The sequence below is a fragment of the Pseudopipra pipra genome, chromosome 1, assembly GCF_036250125.1.
Source record: "Pseudopipra pipra isolate bDixPip1 chromosome 1, bDixPip1.hap1, whole genome shotgun sequence".
Classification (NCBI taxonomy): domain Eukaryota; kingdom Metazoa; phylum Chordata; class Aves; order Passeriformes; family Pipridae; genus Pseudopipra; species Pseudopipra pipra.
The window spans coordinates 85,015,667-85,040,047 of NC_087549.1; the positions used below are offsets into that span (position 1 = coordinate 85,015,667).

At 38.1% G+C, this 24,381-nt stretch overlaps 1 protein-coding gene across 2 annotated transcripts in view; it reads left to right on the forward strand.

Annotated features, from left to right (window-relative positions):
* The window catches only part of GMDS (GDP-mannose 4,6-dehydratase), a 419,946-nt gene that overhangs the window by 173,839 nt on the left and 221,726 nt on the right, over nt 1-24,381 (forward strand). For both annotated transcript variants that reach the window (XM_064662987.1, XM_064662980.1), the window contains exon 7: nt 14,939-15,066. In XM_064662987.1, the coding sequence (XP_064519057.1) occupies nt 14,939-15,066 (128 nt within the window). The remainder of the gene's footprint in view (nt 1-14,938; nt 15,067-24,381) is intronic.

A 24,381-nucleotide genomic window follows, 5' to 3' on the forward strand; every position in this document is an offset into this window, starting at 1 on the left:
TTTCTTCTTGGTTCAGTTCTGCATTAGAGTCAGCAAAGACTTTGGTTTGGGTAGCAGTTGTGGTTCAGTTGCCATTTTATGTATAAATAATCTGTATTGATTTGATATTAGTATGAAGCAATTTGCAGAGAGTTTTTGTTTGTGTCTAGATCCACATGATTTTGTGCCTTTGAGAAAATCAAGAAAACATGAGTTTAAAAAAAAGTAAAAGGGAGTGATATAAAATCTGAATTTTGAATCTGCATTTTGATAACCTTACCATATAAAATGGGTAAAGAGAGTACTTTGTCATGAATCACATGCTGTTTACTGAATTCCATTGAAACTCTTAAGAATAACTTAAGAACTATGCCAGAGAGACTGCAAAAGCACATGATGTCCCCTTTTTGTTAGAAAGTCCTTTCTGAAACTGCCTGAAGATACCCGCATCCCTGTCCTTCAGGCTCAGTTCTGCTGTGGGCTTTAACATATTTGTCTCTGAGGAGGAAAGCCCTTGCTTCCTCAGGGACTTGGAAAAAACTTCACCAGAAGATCACTTACCCTCTGTTCATTGTTTCTTTAGATTTCTTCGATAAGAGACCAGGTTAAATCTATTGTTGCTTGCCAATCACATGACATCAGAAAAATTTGCCGCTGCTTAAATTTGAATTGAAATAGCTGTAGAAAAGATGAGGACTCCTTCTCAGATGAAATAACATGTATGTCCAAGAAAATAATAAATAAGCTGTTGGGTTTTTTTAGTAGATCTATCTCATACCATAATAATTGCCAAAGTGTTTACTCACAGGTGCAAAATACTTAGAGAGTCTCCTTAATCTCCAATTATTATTGCCCTCTCATCTTGACCTCCCTTGAAGTGTTTTATAAACAATTTAAAGAATAAATGAAGTATTAGAAACAGTTATTATAGAACAGGCAAAGTTATTTGCTTTCCTTGAGTGAAGGGATATAATTTATAAAGGACTGATTACACTCATCTGTTTTCTGGGTAGCCTGTAAGTTTACTTTACCATGGCAAGGCAGAATAACAGAGAAATTGTGTCATGGGAGCCAAGTAAGGTATTGTAGCAGTAGGAAATCCAATTGCCTTGTTTTACAGCCATTTATCTTGTCCATTGTTTCTGTCAAATGATCATTTGAATCAAAAGCATTTAAAAGAGATTTTCTTCTTTTGCAGTAATGAGAACAGAGACTTTTATGCTGCAGGACATTCCTACTAGGTCTTTCCTCCTCTAACATGGCTACCTGCCAGTCCTTGTTATTACTGAAAGTTGCTTCATTTAGTACATTTTATAAAGTGGCTCTGCCCGGTTTCGTGGCTGTCAAGAAGGTTATGAGTCAAGAAGGAGAGCGGGAGTGGGGAGCTCTGATTCACCGGATCTTAGCAGCAGAAAAACAGTTTAAACAGAGAATATTAGTGGGCAGCTTATTACTTCAAACTTACTTTTTTTCAAGCTATGTGTTTGTATCAAAAGAAAAATACCTTGGAAAGCATGTTTGATCTCTTTGCCTTACTCATTTTAACACATTGCTCCTGTCTTGCTTACTAACCAGAGGTTGGTGCCAAGGTTATTTGACGCCAGCTCTCAGAAAGAAGAGTCCTTTCTAGGAGGAAACAGCTTAAGGATTTCAGAAGCTCTCTCTGTAGGTCTGTGAGCCATTCCCACCTCTGCTATGCAGTGATCAAATGAGATGTGAGGGTCCTGGAATCATCAAAACAACAGAGCCTGTTGGCTCCAACACAGCTGGAGCTGGGGAAAAGATGCCTGTTCCTCCTCTCTTACATGGCTTTTTTCTGTCTCTTTCCTGATCTCCCTGTGAGGCAGACAGAGTGGAGGCAGTAGAGCAGCAGGGAAGAAGAAAGGGTGACAGTGACTGCCTATTCCACATCAGAGGACAATTTTGTAGTGTCCCTTTGCAATTAGAAGAACATTTGTCAACTCTGATGTCTGCCAACCATAGCTCTGCAGCCCCTGGAGAAGCTTTTCTCACTGAAGTGCCTTTGTTTTCCCAAACAGATTTGAGAGAAAACACTGTCATTTCCAAGATCAGTATTTGAGTGAAGAAATAGGGCAGGATGTTATTGTAAACACATATGGAATTGTATCTTCATTTCTAGTACTTCTGGCAGAAGCAGGGAGGATGAGGGAGAGAGAAATGTTAATAACAGGTGGTTGTTGTCAGCATGATATGATTCAAAAATCCTACAGTAACTCTGAATCCTACAGTAGTGTTCTTGCAGGTCTAACACCATTAGAAAATATACCTTAGCAGCTCTAAGACACTTCTGAAATATTCCTTAGCTTTTATAGTCATCATTTTAAAAGTCAGTACATCTGTGGGTAAACATTTGACACTTCATCACTGAAAGAGTTGGGGACCCTTATTCAGAAGAGTGTGGTCAGAGGAAATCAGAGTTTGAGAGCTGATTCTTTGCCTGCTGCATCTGGAGCCTAGCGGGGGTGCTCTGGGGAACAAATGTAGATTTGGCTTTGGCTCAAGGGAGGTCCCTTGTTGTGAGATGACATATGAAGGTTACGCATATAAGTACCGAACCCGCACACTCACATACTGTGCAGCATTTCACAGCCAGGAGATAAACAGACTGTAGCTGTTTTAAAATAACAGCTATGTTTTTTTCTCTGTTAGTCTCTGTTTGCTGGTCTATTTGGTCCCTTTTGTTTATTCCTGCTTTGAGTCATCTCCCAGGTCTGTGTGTCCTATAAATGGGGTATGATACTTTCTGCCAGATATCACTTGTACCTGAAATGTGGGCACTGTAAACTTTCCTTTAAAACTGTCATGAATAATTGCCAGAAGGTGGTAGCTACAGTATCCCAAACAAATGCATGTTATGAATGGTCCTCTTTTTTAGCCTGGTTTTCCTTTAAACATGCCTGTTGGGCTTTGAGTACCTGCAGTTAAATGGTGTTGCTTTTGGCAGGGCTTGGTGAGCAAATGAGGCATAATCTCTCTGATCTCAGTAGTCTGGTCAGTCAGCCATGACATTCTCAGTGTCTTTTCTTTCTACACCCTGTCTGAACAGAGCCATAGCCCAGGCAGCTCTCAGTGGGGTTGCCAAAGATTACCATGTGCAGTGAAGCAGCAGATGGCAGGACAGTGGAAAATATGCAGTCCCAATCCCTGGGTTCATGTGGGGTTCAGGGTAAAATTTCAGCGATTTTCCCTCCCTGCTCCTCAAGCCTGTCAATAAACTGCCCTTTGAGAGACAAACTCTTCAGTGTGCATTGGGAAACTATTTAAAGTTCAGTTTTGTCCAGTTTTGGAAGTGTATTATAGACTGAAGCAGAAAATCTAAGAATTCTGTGGCCACAGTACTTACAGTCTTCACCATGTTAGTGGGGACATAAAAAATGAGACACATATGAATACATCCTGAAAACTACGAAAAGAGGGTAAAAGAAACTTTGCAAATTTGATTAGCTCAAAAATTTTGTAATGACTGAATGAACTTAAACTTGTGCCTATGTGTTCTGATAAAGCCCTTGTTTGCACTTTTGTTTTTTCTCCCCACAGGCTCCCTCTTCCTTACTCCTTGCACGGGATGGAGTTCTCACTGGAATGACTAGATGTTCAGTTTCAGGACAGGAGGGAAAGGGGGAGGTGGAGTGGTGGGCAGAGTGCAAGAAATGCATTCTTTGACAGCAGGTTTACTCTTTTGAATAATTTCATCCCTTTCTGACTCTTCCAGGGTACTTCTGTCTCGTTGTTTCACAAATACCAAGACAGTCAAATTCTTGTAAAATTTTGGCATTTTCTTTCCATTTTCAGGCGGAGAAACTAAGGCATGAAAAACCAAAAGAGTTTTACATTGGTCTATTGATTGGTTCATGTTCAGAATAAAACTCTTATGTATTTCCATCTTAGGGCTTGGTAACTAAACACATAGAGGAATATGTGTCAGTGACTGAGAACCTTGATTTAAGTGACTTTCTAAGCACCCTTTCAGAATTTCCACAAGAAACCCGGCTTTTATTCATTTTCCTGTAACAGCATTAATCAGACTGAACTGTGAATCTGTAACTTCTTTTTCTGAAGTTCTTTACCTTCAGACTCCATAGGACCCTGCCTACTTCATTTCTCACAAGACAGCAACTTTTGCTCTCAGAGCAAGTCTGTTCTCTGGATGGGGAGCAATCCTGTTAGGGAAAAAAGTTATAGTATGTGATTAATCTGGGGGTGTTTTGTGGAACTATGTCATTGTGCATTCAAAAACAACGCTGGCACACATAATCCTAACTTTTAGTGCTAGAATTTACATCTTTGTTCTTGAGTATGTAGAATGTGTGTATGTGCATGTGTGTTTTTTTGAGAACATGCACAGCTACCTATGGGGATATTAAAATTATGTGAAAGGTCCCACTAAAAATACAAAGCCAGGAAATTCAGAATCGGGCTAACTTTCTGTCCTGATTTCACCCCATTGTGCTCAAGTATTGTAGACATCTCAGAACAGCAGGTGATCTGACTGCCTCTTCTGTTCCTAGAGGAAGTGTAAACTTAAATGGGAAATATCACAAAAACAGGATAACAATGAATTTCAGGACTCCACAAAGGAAGAAGTGTTCTTAAAAATACTGATATTAAAACAGTAGTGAGCATGAGAAACTGAAGGGTGGTAAATAGACATTTTATATAGACACTCTGTTTTTTTGCCATGGAATCACTTCCCAAATTCTTCACATTTTCTTATGTAAAATTTTTGTGGTAATTGGACGTGTTAATGGTGGTATGCATAAGTTTGGATTCTTTATAAATTTAAGTAATCTGACTTCAGTGAAACTGCATCAATTTATCTTGCCAGAAGGCTGAGTTCTCTGTGCTTATAGCTCCATATTTATTTTTATTTAATTTATTAATTACACTAGAGAAACTCTATTCGCACACCGAAAGAATGCAGGAGTGGGATTCTATTTCAGTGGCAACATTAGTAATAAGGAATATTCCTTAAAATGTGTGTCCATTTCAAAAAACTGTTATAATTTTACTTATTGGTTGTGTTCAGATTATTTTCTCATTAAATAAGTGTGCATTTCTTTTTTCAGTGCCTTATTCATTTTAAAGTGAAAATTAGCAACAGGCCCAGACTTTGTCCCAGAGGGGAGTTCTCTCTCAGCAATGGTTTTTATGCAACCTCTTGACATACCCTTTCTGCCTGTGGAGCCTGAGTGTGGAAGGCATAGCACCCTTGCTTAACTTCAGGGTCCTCTGAGAGTGATCACAGCCTGCTCTAAAATAGGGACATAGCTTTTATGGGAAGTTTAAGCAACCAGCAGTAACTACAGCTGGGCAAAATAATGTTTTTATTGGCTTTCTGAATAGAGGGGGTCAACACAGCTAGACCAAACATGACCAAGTCTTTCAGACCAGAAGGGACGTGCTGTCTTTGTTGGCTTGCAGTCTTCCTGGTGTACTGTCATCTTCTCTCTGCCTTTTAACCCTAATATCTTAAACTGTTAGGGGCTGGGGGTTTACTTTAGGGTTGGGTTTCCCCCACCCCAGCTCCACACAATCTCTTTGAAGCTTTTTCTACATGGGTCTGTTGTTAAAATACTACATTTGAGGGTTGTTCGTTTGGTTTCATCTAAAATAATGTCTTCCAATGTCATCCTGTTCTGACCTCAGCAGAACCACTTGTCCCTATGCGGAAGCAGAGCTTGGGAAATGGGTACAGCAGGAGCAGGCAGAGCAGGCTGATAACACTGCGAGCTGATCTCATACCCTGGGTCACACACCAGCTTGACTACATGCCACAGCACACACTATCTAGATTTTTTTTTTTTTGGCTCTTCTGTCCGAGCCATGTGCTTACTTCATTGGTCTGTTATAGATCTGAAAGGGTGTCTGTACCTGGAAGATTTCATCCTTATACTTGTAATTGCAGACCTTCGCAACTGGTGATCTGTACATTGAATTTTTGGGATCATCACTGGTCTTGGAGATATACTTCTCACCACATCCTAACTGAGAATCTAATTATTCGTAACATAGAAAATGGAAGAAATGTAGCGCCTTGTATTTGCATTTTATGTGCCTTGTTTATGTAGTAGAAAAAAAAATGTACCTCCCGTATTTGCAGAAGCTGAGATTTCCTTTCTTCTTTCCCTCCAATTCTCACTGGCCCCTACCTTGTTACTTGATGAGCTCTTTGCCCATGGCTGTTTCCAACTCCCTGGAAAAATGACTCAGCTGTGTTTCAGGACCCTCTCTTTTTTGGTGACTTCGGGACTCCTGTAGCAAAGGGTGATTTAGTAAAATTGAAACAAATTTACCAAATGATGTATTGAGGGCCTAAAGGGTGCCTCGAGGCCTACCACTTTTGCAAAGCTAACCAGAAGAAAGTCTTGAGAGAAAAACAGTTGAGCAACAAATCTCCAAAGGGAGGCACATGGATTTAGGAACATCTTGAGTTATACTGTATAAGTGTCAAACCCGTCTAGCAGTGCTTATTAGTTTGTGTGGGAGGTGAAGTTTCAAGTAAGTTATTTGGCTGTAGCTAGACTATTTTTCTCTCTCCAAGAAAATACATCAGCACTGACTCAGCAAATTTGTGTGGTTTTAAGGCTCTCTCTTATTACAGTCTTTTACCTGTAGTAGTAGTAGTAAAGGAAAGTTCTTTTTCTCCCTGACTTGAGGTAAAATAATACATTTTATACTCAGAAATTTGCACATAAAAGTTAGTATAGTCATGGGTGCACAAAGTTACAGAAGACCTGTGCAAAACTTTGTTTACATCATGACCCACCGCAAACTGATGTCCCAGCCACCTGGAGAGGTTGAGAGACCAACCAGCTTTAGTCCCTCAGAGGTCAGAAGGTCCAAGAAACTGCATTAGTCAGTCATGTGTCACCAGGTAAGATTAAAAGCCTTGCCTGCTTCATCTCAAGGGAGTGCTAGGGTAAAGGCTGAATGTCTCAGCTTGAACCATCAAACAGCAACTTTTTTGATGTGCTACTGGTTGCTGAGAGGATGGAGGAGGGGAAAGACTGGGAGAAAAGGAAAGGGGTGTTAAATTTAAGAGCACACGTCTGAACTTTGATAGCTACTTATCAAAGGAAGTTAAAATCGGGACTTTTTTTGTGCAAGTTGCCTCAGACTGCAGGATAATTCCATTTTGTACAAGTACTGAATTTTCCTTTTGCATACTTTTCTAGCAATTGTAGCACCAATTCAGCAAAGCACGTACTTAACTCCAATTGTTTACTCAGGCTTTAACAATATAAATAGTCTGTACTGATGGGCAAGCGCACTCATGTTTACCCACAACTCATACATGCAAGGGCTTGCCTAATTCTGTGACAGCCGAAATGAGAAGTTAAATTCAATAATGTTAGTTGTACAATTTAGAAAACACAGTATAAATGAGTGTTAGCAAATCAGAATGGCATTTACCTTTGTTTTATAATGTAGTGTATATGAACTGCGATTAAAAAATCAAAGTGATTTGCTTTGGAGCAAAAGGTTAAGTTTTCTGTAAGCGAAACATTGCTCTGTTTATGTAAGTGCCATTAACAGGAATAACACTTTCACATATTGTTTTCAGTATTAATGTTTGAGTTTTCCTTTATAAGAATCTTTGATGCCTCACCTTTTCCTGTTCAGTGTACAGTTCCTGAGAGGAAAATATTTTAATTTAAGAAAAATTATATGGAGGAAACATACTAAAATAGCACCTTCTGCCCAGTACTTATTGCTGGTATATCACCCTGTCCTTTTAACAAGCCCATATGATAAATCTGACATGTGTAATTAGTCCTAATTAGTAATATTTTTAATGTGAAATCTAATAGCTTTGTGTTACACAGTACACATGCAGATCGTCTGCTAATCAGACATCATTTTTTCACAGTCGCTTTAGAGAACTGCTACTGTGTAGTCATAGAAATCATCCTGTCATTGTTTTTTGGGAGGTGGAAACCTATATCTGTTTGTATGCAAAAGAATCATGAAGCGCCTAAAGCCCTGATGACAGATGCCCAGTGAAGGGTTAGCACCACTGAATCACAGGAGAGCGTGTCTTGCTGTGCTGTGACAAACATCACCTCTGATTCTCATTCTCTGGTCCTGCTTGGTACATCATTTGCCCTACTTCTATGCACCTTTTTTGCAGGGCATACTAGTTGTCCCTCGAGGTAAACTTTATGCTATCTCTCCACCCACTGGGAAAAAGAAAAATTTTCCTACTCTCTGCGCTCCCTCTCCATATCTGTACCCTGTTTTTCCTCACAAGATTGTCTCTCGCTCTCATTTTCCACTCAGCTTATAAAAATCATTAATTTGTGTTCCTCCCATGCCTAGTTCATATGACCTCCTGTTGCCCTCAGCTGACCAAATGTTGTGTGTGAGTGGATAGCAGGGGCGGAGGTGCTCTTGGGTTGAGGAGCATCAGCCCCCTCCAGTGTGCTGCCCTCCCCTGCTGATGCTTCTTACCTCTGCATACCTTTACCTTTCTACCCTAACCTCCTCATTTTTAAAATATAAGTAGTAGCACATTTTCCATTACCCAAGGAATGTAAAATGGGGCCAAGCAGAATTAGTACATGTTAGCATTGGAAAGGTCAAAATATGTATCAATATATTATAAAACAAAAGAATTCAGTTGATATGCTGATTGGTGTCTTTCTTAGCAACATTTAAAAGAATTACTACCACATCACTTTATTTAAATCACACATTTCAAAATAGTACCAAATGAGGGTCACTTGATAAGGAGGGGCAATTTTATCCCCATGTTATTGGACCATTGCTTTCAATCTGGGATCTATGGATTTTATTGTTACATGATTATTTCCCAGGGGGCTGATGAAGAATAACCTTTAAAAAAATATTGTCAGTAGTTTTATCTTTCCTATTTAGGGATCTCACATGTCCATTTGAAAATAGTTTGGAGTACATAAACTGAAAGTGTTTGAAAAACATTACAAATATATTAAAGATCTGAGAAAACTACTACCATAAGGTACTACCACAGTTTTAAATACCACAGAAGATTCAACATATTATGATGAAGCAAAGTATTTTCAACTATGCTATACAGGATTAAAATGTAAGGATTAAAGCACTATATCTTGTGTTTTAGGAAATAAAATGATTTATTGCTCTGGTCAGGAAGATGTTTCCCATTCAATGCATAACTTTACAAGGAGATGCTTATGAATCATATCACCCTTATTTCATATATATTTCATTTTGCAAAAATCTGATTGTGGACTTTATGAAAAGCTCATCCAAAGGTAGCTGTACTTGCTGTGTAAAATTTGCAGGATATTATGATGAGCAGAAGGAAAAAAAATCACTTTTTTAACAGTGATTTTTCCTTCATTGCCAAAAAGTGATGGTTCTACTTTGTATATTTATTGTTGTGAGAAGAACAATTGGTTATTTTAAATTTAGAATGGATTCACAATTTAAATGCATGAGTGTTTAACATATACTAAGTAGCTGCTCGTCAAGTTTTACAAAAATGCAGTACTGTATCAGTTGTTTTGATCAAAACACAGTTAAAAATTTCATTTAAACCCAAAATATGAAAGGTCAGTTTAAAGATCTTAACTTGATTTTTTTGTCTGGTTTACAGTGACATAAATTCATTGGCTTTGGAATAATTGTTATTGATTTTCATAAGTATAAGTTAAAGGAGACTCTGGACTTCTTAGAAAACTAGGTGTTCCTTTGTTTTTTAGCTTCAGCTTGTTACAAAGAAATGGAAAAGGTTCTCATAGAATGGAAATTATGAGCAGTGTGGATTTTCAGGCAATCAAAACATTTTCATGATCTCATTAAATGTATCATTTACAACACATATATATTAAAAAAAATATGTTCCTTTGGGTTAGTAGAAGCGCTGGGTACACAATGTGTTTGAACATGTTAGGCTTCCACTAGAATCTATGCCAGAACCATAGAAACTTGGAGAGAAAAAAACCTACAACCTTTTTCCTGTGTCAGCATCTTTAGAGACAGAAACCTTTTTATCGTATTTTATGTAAAATGAAGAAAAAGGTGTTATGACAACTTGATTGACTGTGCTAGGACTGCGTCTCAGTTGATAGATAAGTACTGCTATTAAATTCTCTCAGATTGATTGTAATTCTATAATCATGGCTAGGCTTCGTGAACGAAGATTTGGGGAGGGCTCTACCCATGTTTGTAACAAGCGCGCTGGTGGCTAAAAAGGCCAATATGAGATAGGCACGTCCAGCTGCAAAAGGCACAGCAGAAAGACTCCTTAGGAGGTATATTCTGCAAGGCACGATTCTTTCTGTGTTGTCTTTTCTCCTCAAGAGTGATCCTGTGTGCTTTCTCAAAGGCATCAGCAGCGATATATATTAGTTCTAATAACTAATGGTGTGAAACAAGGCTGTGTTCTCGCACCAACCCTATTCACAGTCTTTTTCAGCATGATGCTCCAAAGGCCCATGGCAGACCTCGAGGATCAGGATGGTATCTACATTCGATACCATACTGATGGAAGCCTTTTCAACCCAATTCTATAGTATTACTAGGATTAATAATGGATTTTCTTATGCATGAAACAACTGGTGTTTTACAGTCTTCCTAAGACCACAATTTTGTCATCAGTTGGGTTTTGTATGTAGTCTTGAAAGCCTGGAAAATGAGGTTTCTTGAAATCAAACAGACACTACAGTAGTGACTCTTAAAGCTTCTTCATTCATTTGACTGTCTCTTCTAAAGGACAGATTCCAGAGAAAAACATCTACTTCAAACAGCCAGTTTCCTGATGATACACAAAGGGTGACACCCCAGTGCTGGTAAAAGAAATGGGGTACTGATGCATAGACCAAGATTTTGGTTTTTGGGGCATCCAGCTTTGGAACTGTAGGTGCATTTAGACTGTGCCCCTAAAGCAATAGTTTTACATGAGAGATGTGTGCAGCTTTCAAAACTGCATCTTTACCAGATGTAGGCAGCATCCTTCTCGAAGGGATGAGCTGTTTCCCACCCTGAGCCAGGCAGCGCAACAGGTGACAGGCCTGGGCTGGAGAGCCAAAGCTATTGCATTATACCTCTGCTATTCCTTTTTTATTGTAGTATTGTTCCTGTAGTGGTTTGCTGACAAGTTATATGTTTTACAGATCAGGTCTGCTTGACAGGATTGCTTTAAATCCTGTCTAGGAAAAGTCGGGTTTGTAAATCAGACCTTACAGTTCCTATTGGAATGCTAATGATCTCAAAGGGAGGGCTTGAATTTTGAAAACAAATCTAAGCTAATGCCAGGGTTCCTGAAAGAGCTGTTAATATCATGAAAACTCATGCTTAAGGCCTCTTTTAAAATGTAAAAACTTGTCAGACACTGCTCTTGTAGGGCTGTTTGCAATCACTGTAATGTGCTGACACACCAAAGCACTCTTTGTCCATCTGGCCACTTCTCTTCTGCTGCGGTGCAGCAATTCCAGTGCTGCCAATAGCAGTGCAAACCAGAGCATAATGTGGCCCATCATGGTTTGGATGTATTCGCTGCACAGATAGCTATGCAAGGCGGTTAGCCCATCATGCTTGGCCCTCAAATGACTCTTCTCTTGGTTATTGTGGGATAGTGAGCTCCCAGACCAATGCTGCCCTCACACATTTTGAAAAAGTGTTCAAAAAAGTCAAAATACATCAACCATTTAAGGGTTTTGAACACTCCACGTTCATTCATACTAGGTGTGAGCAATGAGGTGTGTTTTACAAAACCTTTCTGATCTGAGGAAGCAGGGTAGAGCCAGACACAAATGTGGGACTCTGACATCTCTCTTCCCCACCAATCCAAGTAAGTTTCTGTTGCTACAACCAACTCAATTCCAGGTGAATTAGTAAGGTTAGTATAGTAAATTAGGCCTTATTCAGCTGTGATAACCAGTGGCATTTTAACTGCTGCATCATCTTGATCTGATGAAAATCAATATAAAGGGTGAAGTGGTTAACACATCAACAGCTTTGTTGATACTGTTTCTGGCACTGGCTGGCCATTCCATGGAGAAAAATGCTCTTATAGGTTCAACATTAGCAAGTCCTCACTATCTCATGAGGAAGAAGGAAGCTAACCATTTCTGTGCCTCAAAAGGTACTTTGCATTCAGTTATATAAAGATGTCTGTAGCACTCCGCCTAGACATTTTAGATAGAATCAATCCTGAGGAAAGAGACATTATGTCTGCCAAATTTCAGGCCAAAGCAAGATTTTATAGCCCGATTGCAAACCCCTAGGACAGGGCTTTTTAATGGAAATGCTGACATAGCCTTAACTATTTTGTATGACTCCAGCGGGCACCAGCTGAAATTCCAGTTGTGATGTGCATTTAGTGGCATGGGATCAAACATAGTGTAATTAGGATATTTTAAGATACTGTGTTTGAAGAGAATCCGTATTTAAGCATTATTTATGAACTATATCATTTGAGTGCTTCTGAAATGTGCCATTCAGTCCTTGGGTGAATGAAAAAAATTCTAATCACATTTCTCAGAATGAACAGTAGCATTCTGTAGTAGTTTTCTTCCACAGCTTTAATGCTAAGGCACTTCCAAGAAGAAAGTTGGTATTATTTTGTGGAACCCTTACTGGAATATTTCTGGAAAATAAAGGTTTTTGTTTTTCATTGTGGTGCTCTCTAGTTCTTCACTTCAGCCTTTTGGGGAATATTATGATTTTCCTCAGAGAATATCTCAAAGATCATTTCTCTTCAATTAACAGTGACTCTGCAAGAAGACAGCAGGTATTAGTATTTGCTGTGTTGTGCTAGACAAATCAGCTTTTTCTTGTGCGATATCATTCATATATTTAAAGTTAAGTTGATAACATAAAAGTTCTCTCTCTCACACAACCTAATACACTTTTTTTTTTCTTTTCATGCTGAGGAAGTGGTTGCTCCAAGATGGAAATTGACATTCATTAGTCGTGTAGGTTGACAGTAAAACTTGCTTTAATGCAGATGGTGACTAGAACTCTCATTGCTTTTGCTGTGAATGGGAATGTAGTGTTGAAAGCATTTGGTTTTGCTTATTACTCATTTGCAGTCTGGAACATAAAGCCATATGCTTTGTCCTAGAAAAAGAGCTGTTCCTTCAATTGTTATTTGCTGAATAATAATGCTAACTGAAATTATTTCCGTGGAGAAGGTTAGGAAGTTTCAGAGCTAATCCTAATAAGTTTTTGTAACAGTTTGAATCTGGTTTTACTTTATTAGCAATAATCTGTGTGAAGGTCTCAAATCACTTTGATAAGGTAAAAACAAACAATCTTTGGAGAGATGCTAGTCTGACTAAGCCAAAGACACTGTCACTGGTTTCTGTTAAGACAGACCTCCACTCCTGGTGCAAGTCTGTCCAGCCAGGAATAGGAGAACCACAGTACTTTGCTTTCAGAAGTTGCAATAGCAGAGTTGGTCGGTGTTGTTCCTGTCCAATTTTTGAGAAACTTTGCTTTATAAAAGACTCTGGAGTATATTTTGTTTCTGAAAGTTTGCAAATCATGCTGTTTAGGAAGCTTCCTTTATATATGAACACATTTTCAGGGGATATGGAAATTATATGATTTTCATCCTTTAAAAAACAGGCACAAACTGATGATAGGTTCTATAAATGGCTAATAACCAGAATTCCAATTAGTTCAGCAGTTGATGCAAAGATTAAAATTCTCTCTTAATCCTGTGGTAAGATCTAAATTATTTAAGTGCTTCATTCCACATGGTTCTTAGAGCTGTGCTCTTTTGTTTTTTTTTACTTTTGGGAGAGTCAAATGACACAAAAAGTACTGTAGTGCTCCTGACTTTACAGGAAAAATCAGTAGTCTGAAAAAGACACTTCCCATTCTTTAATAATGTTACAGGAGCCTACCATTTGTTTGACAGGAAACAGAATATATTGAGATGCATATCTCAACAGCAGAGTTCCATAATGAAAAAAAACTATATCTGCACACTACTTAGGACTTCTGAAATTTGCTAAGAGCATTTTAGCATTTGCTAAGTGCAGTCATTTTCACTACCTTTCCTGTTTTTCTTTTGGATGAAGTATCATCTGTCACCACTTTATCATATTTTTTTAGCTATTAAAAAGGCATGTAATTTTAATTTTTGTGGCTTATTAGTGTGCAAATGCCACTGGACTTGTTTAGCCTAAACTCATGGTCTAAATTCAAATCCCTCTGCTTTTGAGGAGACTGTGAGCACCTTTTAGAAACACAGCCATCATAACCTAAAAATCAAGATACAAAAATAAGTAACAACAAATATTATTTAAAGCAACTCTACCTGGAGAAGAAATAGTTACACAAATTTTCTAAAGTAATTCTGTGAACCAAATACTGAAATATGATAAAATAACATACAGTCTTCAACTGAGAAAATTGAAATCACAATTTCATGACCTATCTGAACCTGGTGGACAAAGAATCATAAATAACTAGAAAAGTGGAATGCATTTAACCATTAACCAGTCCTTTGGAGAATATGTAGTATGTGCATAGTCTCCATTTTTTTATTAATAAGCAAATTTATTTAGAGATATGCATTCCTTTAAAAAAAATTAAAAAGAAAAACAGAAACGGCAACAAAAAACTTGAGGGTGGTCTAAGATGTCTGTCTTCTTTATGTAACCTTTTGCATTTTGTGTTTAAGAACTGACATTCCAAATGGTTTTCTTTGGCTTTATGCCTAGAGTGAATACTGAGGCAGCAAATTAGGAATGCTTAAGAAGTCCCACAAAGGAAGATGTTTGCTGTGAAACTGCAGTTAATGTGACACTTGCACTGGAAGCTTCTTAGCCTGCTCAAATGATGAAAGATGGCATGAGTCTAGGTGATGTAAGGAGAGTGAATGAAGACTGAAAGGACCATGTACTGAGTATACAAGGTGTTTGTGGTGGCCAGTTATCTGCCACTGTGACTATGCTTATACTACCTTTTATTTCTATTTCAGGGGCTAACTTTGTCACTCGAAAAATTAGCCGATCGGTAGCAAAGATTCACCTCGGACAGCTGGACTGTTTCAGCCTGGGCAATCTGGATGCTAAGAGAGACTGGGGTCATGCCAGGGACTATGTTGAGGTAAGCTGGGCCTTTTTCTAAGTCATCTTCATGGTAGGGATAATGCTTATTGCTGTAACTTCAGGTCATGGTCCATGGAGGGCTATCTTGAGATTTTTTTTGCCTGTTGAGGTCTGTTAACTTTGTCTTGCTCTTGACTTCAGATTAGGGAATTTAGTAACACAGCAGTCTACCCCAGGCATGACCTGAACAGAAAAATAAATCTTTGAGTTTACATTCCTTGCCTGAATTCCTGGGGAAGGGGTCTGACTATAATGTGGATCTATTTTGGAGTATTTCTTCCATTCTTCTGACAAATTTTATGACCAATATTAAAATTGCAGCAAGATGCAGCGTAACCTGAAGTCAAAGATCCTGCTGGAGGTTGGTGACCTTTATTTAATAAGGCAAGAAGGATGTGTATATTAGTGATCAAAGGTCTTTCTGCTTATACATTAGAAAGAAGCATCACAACATAGTTGTGATGGCAGGTTTTGGAGTGCATGAGCTTGAATTTAGTGTTTGAAATGTTTTTGTAGTCAGGATTTGTTTCTAATTTTATTCTACCCATCTACTTAAGCAGACAAACAAACAATACCCCTGCATTGTATTACAAGGGGACATGAATGAGCATGTAGGAAATATTGTCTTTTCCCCAGGAGATTTTTGTCCCCATTTTGGTGCTTAAAGATTTCCTGTGGTCATTGGACTATTTCTGTCTTTTAATAATTCCTTGCTGGGAAACCGGATTTGACTTCACCATTCATTGATGCAGTTTAAAAAGATGACGACTGTTTGTTTTGTTTTTCTATATTACAAAATAAGAAGTATCACAGTAGGAAAAAGTCTGATTTTTATCGTAAATTGAGATTTTAAAGATAAAGTAAAAGCTGAGCTCTCAAATCTTGTTTATGGTCAAAAAGAAGCAGCAAGAAAACAAAATCATAATACCTCAATGTTTACTTGTGTTCTGGATGACATTAAAACAAGTAAACAGCCATATCGCTTTGGCATCCAAAGGGTTACATTAAAGTAAGAGAAGAAGGTTCCTTTTGGCAGTCAACTATAATTGAAATTGGCTTTGGTTCTGTGCAGCATTTGTGTGTGAAATGCTAAGGGCACCATCAGTGTTATGACTGTGCCTCCATGACTGTTGTTCTATATTTGTGGCTACAACATTAGTTGAAGTAGTATACCAGCCCTATCATGTTATTAACACATAAAACTATAGTCAAGAGTATTCATAAAATCAGTTACCAAGTCTCAACTGAAAGGAAGTAAAAGCTGCCAAATAAAATGATTAGTTGCATGAATATAATGAATATAATTTGCTAACAGGCATTGGATATTTCATAAAGACTCTGGCTGTCTCATTCCAAGACAATTTATACTAAGTCATAAATCATGGGATGAATCCTGATGTCTTCTTCCGTAAGGGAAATGCAAAATAACCCTCTTGTGCCTTATGTGTCAGACCCTTGTCCTATGTTCAGAGTAACACAGAGTGGGTAAGGTTGGAAGTGGGTTATCTGCTCCAACCTCATTGCTCAGGCAGGATTATCCTAGAGCATATTGACTAGAATTGTGTCCAGAGAGTTCTTGAATATCTCCAGTGAGGAAGACTCCACAACCTCTCTGGGCAATCTGTTGCAGTGTGTGGTCACCCACACAGTGAAGAAGTTATTCCTCATATTCAGGTGGCACTTCCTGTGCATCAGTTTCTGCTCTTTGCATCTTGTCTTATTGCTTGGCACCACAGAGAAGAGCCTGGGCCCAACCTCTTGACACCCTCCCATCAGATACTTATATACAGTGATGACATACATCTCCCCTGTCAGCTGTCTCTTCTTGAGGCTGAACAGGCCCAGCTCCCTCAGCCTATCGAGTCTATCATTAAAACCTTTAAAATCAAAAAGGAAATGAGAACAAGTCTATTCAGAAGAATGACTAGCTTTCAAGGCCTTTGGCCTCCAGAAGGAATGTAGTTGTCTGAGGTCTATGGCACAAACACATGTTTCTTGTGCAAGTAGCATTCCAGGCCTTTCAGCTACACATTCTGGGCCTGTCCCAAAATCTTCTGGAAAGAATTCCTCTCTAAAATATAGTTAATCTTGAGTATTTCTCATCCTGGAGAGGTATCCCTTCGGATAATGGGAGAATTATTATCAATTCTCTAATTCCCTGAGTATTGTGAAAATGTGGTTACAGGCAGCCTTCTAATGGCTAAAAAATAGAGTAACTTTAAACTGGAAATAAACAATTATTTGAGGCTTTAATGGACTGGAAAGTAGGGCTTAGAGATTTAACGTTGTTCAAATAAATACATAGTATGTTAGAAACCATGATCATATTTACAAGCATTTGGGGAGCTTCCTTAAGCATATGGCTGAACACGTAGGGATATATCTTATCCTCCCCATATGTAGTTTTAAATCCCATCGATATTAATACAAGTAACACATGTGCGTATAGACAGACCATGTACTGTGTTTTCTTTCTTCTTATTTCCTTATTAGGGATAATAATAAAACCATAAATGCATTCCTTTTTGTTGTTTTATAAAATATTATGGGTCAATTCCTGATCTCAAGAAAGTTGATGAGCAAATTCCCCTTGACTTTGTGGAGAGACCATATCCTGTATGTGTTCAACTTGAGAATGTCTGATGGTTACAAAGGCCAGTATGATTTTGGGCAAAATCCTTTGCATACAGTAAAGTAGGGAAGAGTGTTCCTGCACTGAAGCATGTATGTGCCCACCAAGGGATGGGTTGGGGTTAGCTTTAATAACAGGTGATTCAGAAGTTTGAGGTTCAAACATAAGTTCATATCAGTGGAGAACAGCTGGAATATGTGTTTGATTAGGCTTTTGTTCTGGAATTTGAACTGCCACTTGCATGCACAGGGTACAGCAGCATTGTGCTGGTGAATGAAAACTGGGAAGTCCAACTCATTAGAAAGAAAGGATTCCATTCAGTGTTTGAAGAGAATAGAAAATAAATAAGTAGACATTAAAATTGATAATCCTACATCAAAAATTTTCAATCTAAAATTACAGTGGTAACTCTTAACATATTGGCAGAAATTGCTGCTGCCTTTTGCTACCTCTTTCTTAATTTTTACTCTGCTGTGATCCAGCACAAGTCTCATGGGATGATATTTGAGATAAGGATCAATGCCACTGAGTTGGAAGAGGAAAAACAATATATCAGTGCTGTTGACATATGAATCTTCTGTGTACTGTTTTGCTTTGTGATGGTAATGTACCTTTTATTTGTTGCAGACCATCTCTCAGGTATTTTCGATTATTAGTTCAATAACAAGCCTTAAGAGTCTGTGTCATTTCTATGCCATTTATAAAACAGAAGGAATCATACACATTTCCTCAGAAATCATAAAGATTTTCCTCACCCAAGAGTCTTATTTCAAATAAATATAGATCTTAAAAACATTTAACTTGGACCATTAAAAAATGCCCATCAATCACACAATCACAGAATCAATTAGGTTGGAAAAGACCTCTGAGATCATCAAGTCCAACCTATGACCTAACACCACCATGTCAACTAGACCATGGCAGTGAAGTGTTACATCCAGTCTTCCCTTAAATACCTTCAGGAATGGTACACCACCTCCCTGGGCGTCTCATTCCAGTATCTAATCACCCTTTCTCGTGAAGAAATTCTTCCTAGTGTCCAACCTAAACCTTCCCTGATGCATAAGACTATGTTGGAAGAAGAGACCAACCCCCACCAGGCTACAACCTCCTTTCAGGTAGCTGTAGAGAGTGATGAGGTCTCCCCTGAGCCTCCTTTTCTCCAGGCTAAACAACCCCAGCTCCCTCAGCCTCTCCTCACAGGACTTGTGCTGCAAGTTCACTGGCTTTGTTGCCCTTCTCTGGAACCACTTCAGCACCTCAATGTCCTTCCTAAATTGAGGTCCCAGAACTGAACACAGTACTTGATGTGCAGCCTCACCATTGCCAAGTACAGGGGAAGAATCACTTCCCTAGTCCTGCTGGACACAATATTGCTATTCTTGGCCACTTGGGCACACTGCTGGCTCATGTTCAGCTGACTTCCAACCAGCATCCCCAGGTCCTTTTCCTCTGGGCCAGTTTCCAGCCACTCTAACCCCAGCCTGTAGAACTGCATGGGGTTACTTTGGCCAAAGTGTAGGAACCATCACTTGGGTTTGTTGAACCTCATACTGTTGATCTCAGCCCACTGATCCAGCCTGTTCAGGTACCTCTGCAGAGCCCTCCTACCCTGTGGAAAAAGAGCAAGTTCATATTACAGTTCAACAGCTGAGACTTTTTCTTCCTTTCCTTCGGTTTCCTCTTTATCACTCGCTGATGATCAGACTGCCTTCTGCAGTTGTGCTGCCTACACCTCAGTGTTGTGCAGACAGTGGAAATACTGCATTGATAAATGCAGGAAAAGCCTACCAATATATGTCTTACAAAACTAACAGAACAAGTCAAAGATAACGGTTTTAATAATCTTTAGGTATTTGCACAGATCAGAAATATTCTCTCTTGCCTTCAATAGAAATCCAGCAGTATTTCAAGCAATAATTACAGAGGGCTCATAATTTGGTCATAATTGGCACCAATTAAATTAATTACATGTCTAGTCAAATGTTTAGAATTAAGTATGGACCTACATTAGTGGTGAAATCAGGGTGCATTTGGTATTCTGAATGTATGGGAATCAGCTTCCATTAATTTATATTTAAATAATGTAAAAGAAAATAATCAAAGGAAAAGAGAATAGTTTATAAATAAGTAATATAGTAAGTTATTGTACAAGCCAACCAAGTATATTAAGAAACTGCTTGAAGAGAGACTAACCATCTTACTCTTTTTTTTGCTTTTTTTTAAATATGTACTGGTGCTGATTCATACTTTACTCTGCAATTAAAATACATAAGAAAATGCAGTCATTTTTATTGTCTTAAACAATTTGGTGCCCATTGAAGTTGATATAGTAAAATCTAGTCTTTGTTTTAATCTCTAGTCAGCATCACCTGGTCTTTTATTCATGATTTTTCTATTCACCACTCTAATAGGCAGAAACTGACCCTTGGAAACAACTGCTACCATTTCTGTTATGGGAAATCCCTTCTTGTATGTTCGTGTGTATGTTTAAAAACTCTTGCCAGACAGAATTATTTAAAATTTTACTTTACTCTTGTGCATAAGAAAATGAGTTAGCCAGCAAGACCAAGGCATATCTAGTTCTGTTTTGTTGTTTTCTTATAGTGTTAAGAATATGTTGTCTTTTGAGATACATTTTACCTTAGTCTGCTAAGACTTGAAGTTTTTTCTGAGTAATCCTTTCATCATCCCAGTTGAATTCTTGCTTGTAAGAGTCTGGCTTTGTTAAGGACTGTTGGTTGTAAAAAGAAAGTCAGTTGTATCTGTCCATGTAACTATCAATACCTCCTATAGTTATGAGATTGCCTCATGAACTCAAGACATGTTTCTAAATGGGGTTACCTTTTTGTTATGGACTGAAGTGAAGAAGTTTTTCCTTTCTTACTGCTTCATTTTTGTGTTTAAAGTCTTCTTTAGTTCTCAAATCTTCGTTTGCGAAGCCTAGCCATGATGATGAGTAATAAAGAAGAATCTTCTAATAAAAGTTAAGAAATAATTTCAGACTCTCAGTGCTGAACTTGTTTTAGTATTTTGTGTATTTCCAATTGAGAACATTTTCTTTCCATCAGCTTGCCTGAGCTGGGATAACTGATGGCTCTTTTAAGCCAAACTTATCTTCAAATAAAATCAAATCTGCTCCAGTGGATGTGATTATCCACTGAACTGGTTATTGCTTCCATCTAAGTGAAGTAATTGTGAGAGCAGAAAGGCCTGTATGAACCTTTAGAAGAAAAATGTGATAGACTTTGGAACCACTACTGACTGTTCATTAAACTCTTGACAGGTGGTACTAGCTGAAGCATTATCTTTTCTGGAAGCATGTATATTAAAGACAATGAGACAATGACTATTCCACTTTAGATTCTTTCTAATAGTTTAAAAATCTTTAATGTAGAACTAAGGCTCATGCTGAAAGAATGAGACTGTTGAGAAAGCAATATCTTCCTGAAGTAAGTATGCATTTGCCAAGGACAGAATATTCTTTGATTTCCTCACGTAAATACTTTGGTCATGTGGAGATATGATGTGTCCAGGATAAAGGAAGGGGCATTTGACCATGGTAATATGTTCAATCAATCATCTACGCAAATAATGATCCAGTTCTCAGGATATGACACAGGCAGCCTAAGTGGCCACAGCACAGTTTCAACTGGTCTCAGTAAAGTTCACCCAGTGCTGACCAACAGGCACTGGCATTGCAATGCAACCACTTCCTCATGACACAACAAGAGAGCTGGAAGAGCAGGTCCAAGAAGAAAAGATTGTCTTCCCTCTGGTTGAGTCTATAGGGAAAAGACATAGATAAGTGGATTTCCAAGGGCAATTCATGCTACCATTCTTTTAGTAAATTATTTGTACATATTGCACCTCAACAATATTCCAGCACTACAAAAGAGCTCAAGTCTTAATTTGAAGCGGTAGATGGCATCACTGGCCACAAAACTGGTATCTCCCCAGCATGTCTCATGCAGAATCAAGATCGGATCCTGTGAGACACTGACATAATTTCTCTCTCTTTATTGCTGTCCAGGTAGGCTCCATCAGGCTCCCTAGGCTCAGTAGGGCATCTGTGGCCCCCCTTGACATCTGGCTTCAGAAACCACTCTTTTAACTCTCTGATTTTAGTCAAAAACTTCAGAGTGGAACTGAAGACCAAACATTTTTTCCAAAGCTATTTCTGAGAGGTACTAAAATGAACTGTCACAAATTATAAGCATATAGTGAAGCTCAGTGTACATTTCTTCTCCATTCTCCCATACAAGCAGAGAAAAAGTTGAAATTTAAATAATTATGCTTTCTTTCTGTTAGAGCATGATTTGGTGCCAGCGAAGTGGAGGTATAAATCTCAAGCATCTTCTTTCAGATTTTGAAAATATGGGCAAACTTTCCCTTACGAAGAGAGAACATGTTTTAGAATAACTGTGATAGTAAAAGTTTCCTTTTAATGCTAAATAAAGGCTTACATTTTTGTAAATAAGACTGCACAATAAAAGACCTTATAATGCATTTCTTTCAGTGTGTGTAATTTAGATTAGAATTCTTGACTATTAGGAATAGTTGCAATTCCCAACAGAGTAACACACTGACTGTCATCTTAATTTTACTCATGTGGATGCTGTCTACATTAAAGAAAAAGAAACCTAAACCAAGTCCTTCATGGTTTTTGAAATGCTGAAGTCTGTAAATAATATGATTCTAAATAATTACAGCATAAATGAGAAAACTTGAACACACTTTATTCATGTGCTCATGCACACACATACAAAACCTGAATATCACAGAATCACAGAATCAATGAAGTTGGAAAAGACCTCAGAGATCATCACGTCCAACCTGTGACTGATCACCACCTTGTCAGCTAGATCAGAGAACTGAGTGCCACGTCCAGTTGTTCCTTGAACACCTCTAAGGGACAGTATGTTTCTGTGCCTGGATGATTTTTGTGAAAATTATTTTCAATTTCATGTATGTGCTATTTTCTCGTTAAATTTTATATGATTGGTAATAAGAGATTCTGCGTGAAAGGAAGTAGTTTATTACAATAGACAGGAATGGTCTACATAATTAAAACATAAAAATGAAGAAAGAAAAGGGTATTAATTACAATATGTAGGTGTTCTGTCTAATACACATCATATGGTATTGATTTCCAGCAGCAGTGGTAGACTGTAAGTCCAACTGTAAGTGTTGTTGTTAGACTTCTTGTCCTTTCAGAAAACTATCCTGATCTATTTCAGAACTATAGCACATTTTTCCCTTTTTATTTTCTATCAGATGTATTTTCTGTGAGGGAAACATATATGTAAATAGATTTTCTTTTTTATTATTTGCATAGATTTTCTTTTAACTTTCTTTTTCACCACTTTCATGTTTGACCTATTAGTGTTTTTAGGATTTACAAAGCCAAAAAAAAAAATACTTTCCTCAGCAAAACCATCTGGTTTAGTTTCCTGTGTCTCAACAATGATATGTGTATTATTATCAAGGCCACCCTGGTGGTTTTCTAAGTAGTCTTGTTACAGTGGTGGTCCTACAATTCAATTGGAGTGATGGAAAGGTTAGACTAAGGCTTCTTTCAAGTATAAGGTTTCCAGATTGATAAATTATGTATTGTTGTCATATTTCTGAGACTGACCTATTTTGCCATTGTAACTTGAATGCAGTATCTCTTCCATCAAATAATACAAATACAAGAGTTCTCCTGACAAATTCTGCTTTTGTAGTGTGTTCTTCTTGAAAATACCAAATTAAGGCACTTTACATAAGTAACTGTAAATGCACACTGTGTTCCTGTAATTTTAGATTTCTGCTCTGTCTGACAATACTTGAAAACCCAAGTAAAATTATTACAGGGTCCACATTTAGGAGCTGTACTTTTACTTGTTATAAGGTCAGCAGAAAACGTATGAATGTCAGCAGAGAGACTACATAATGCAGTACATATACACCATCATTGCAGTCCACGTCAGTGCATGCTGCAGGACAGTGTTTACTCATTAGCAGGTGGCAATATAACACTAGGGTGAAAACAAGCCAGGCTTTTTGAAAATGGGTCTGTTCCATCTTCCAGTCAGTCTCGTGGTAATTTTAGCTTGGGGCAACTACAGATGAGACTGTGGGAAAGAGATGAATCTCACGAGGGAGATGAGATTGCCTGGACCCAGGGAGTGAATACACCAGAGAGCCTGCTCAAGGCTGCAGCTCCGCCTGGAGTGAAACCACTGCCCCATCATGGAATGGAGTGTGTTTGCCATAAGGTGAATCTTCCCAAAATTTAACGGCAAAGGTCTCACAAGTCTCTCTTAAGTGTGTATAAAGCATGATTTCAACATTTTTTCCCCATTGTAGTCCACATAAATTTTATGAATTGGGCACGTTCAAGGCAAATTTGAAGGAAATGTTCTCATAAAAATTCCCTAGCCCTCTGCATGCAAAATTTCAAATACTTACTGTACCATAAGGAAACCTCTAGTTCATGGAAAAAAAATATTGAAATTTATGAGAGAACTAATACAAATGAAATGTATTCTTTAATGAGCTGAATCACTTCAATTGACGTTTTTCCTTTCTTTCTTTGCTCTTTTTCCTATCATGAGGGGAAAAAAAGAAAGAAAGAAAATAAAACCAACCAAGTATGTCTACCTTTGAACTCAGAATTTTTTTTATTCAATCAGTTGA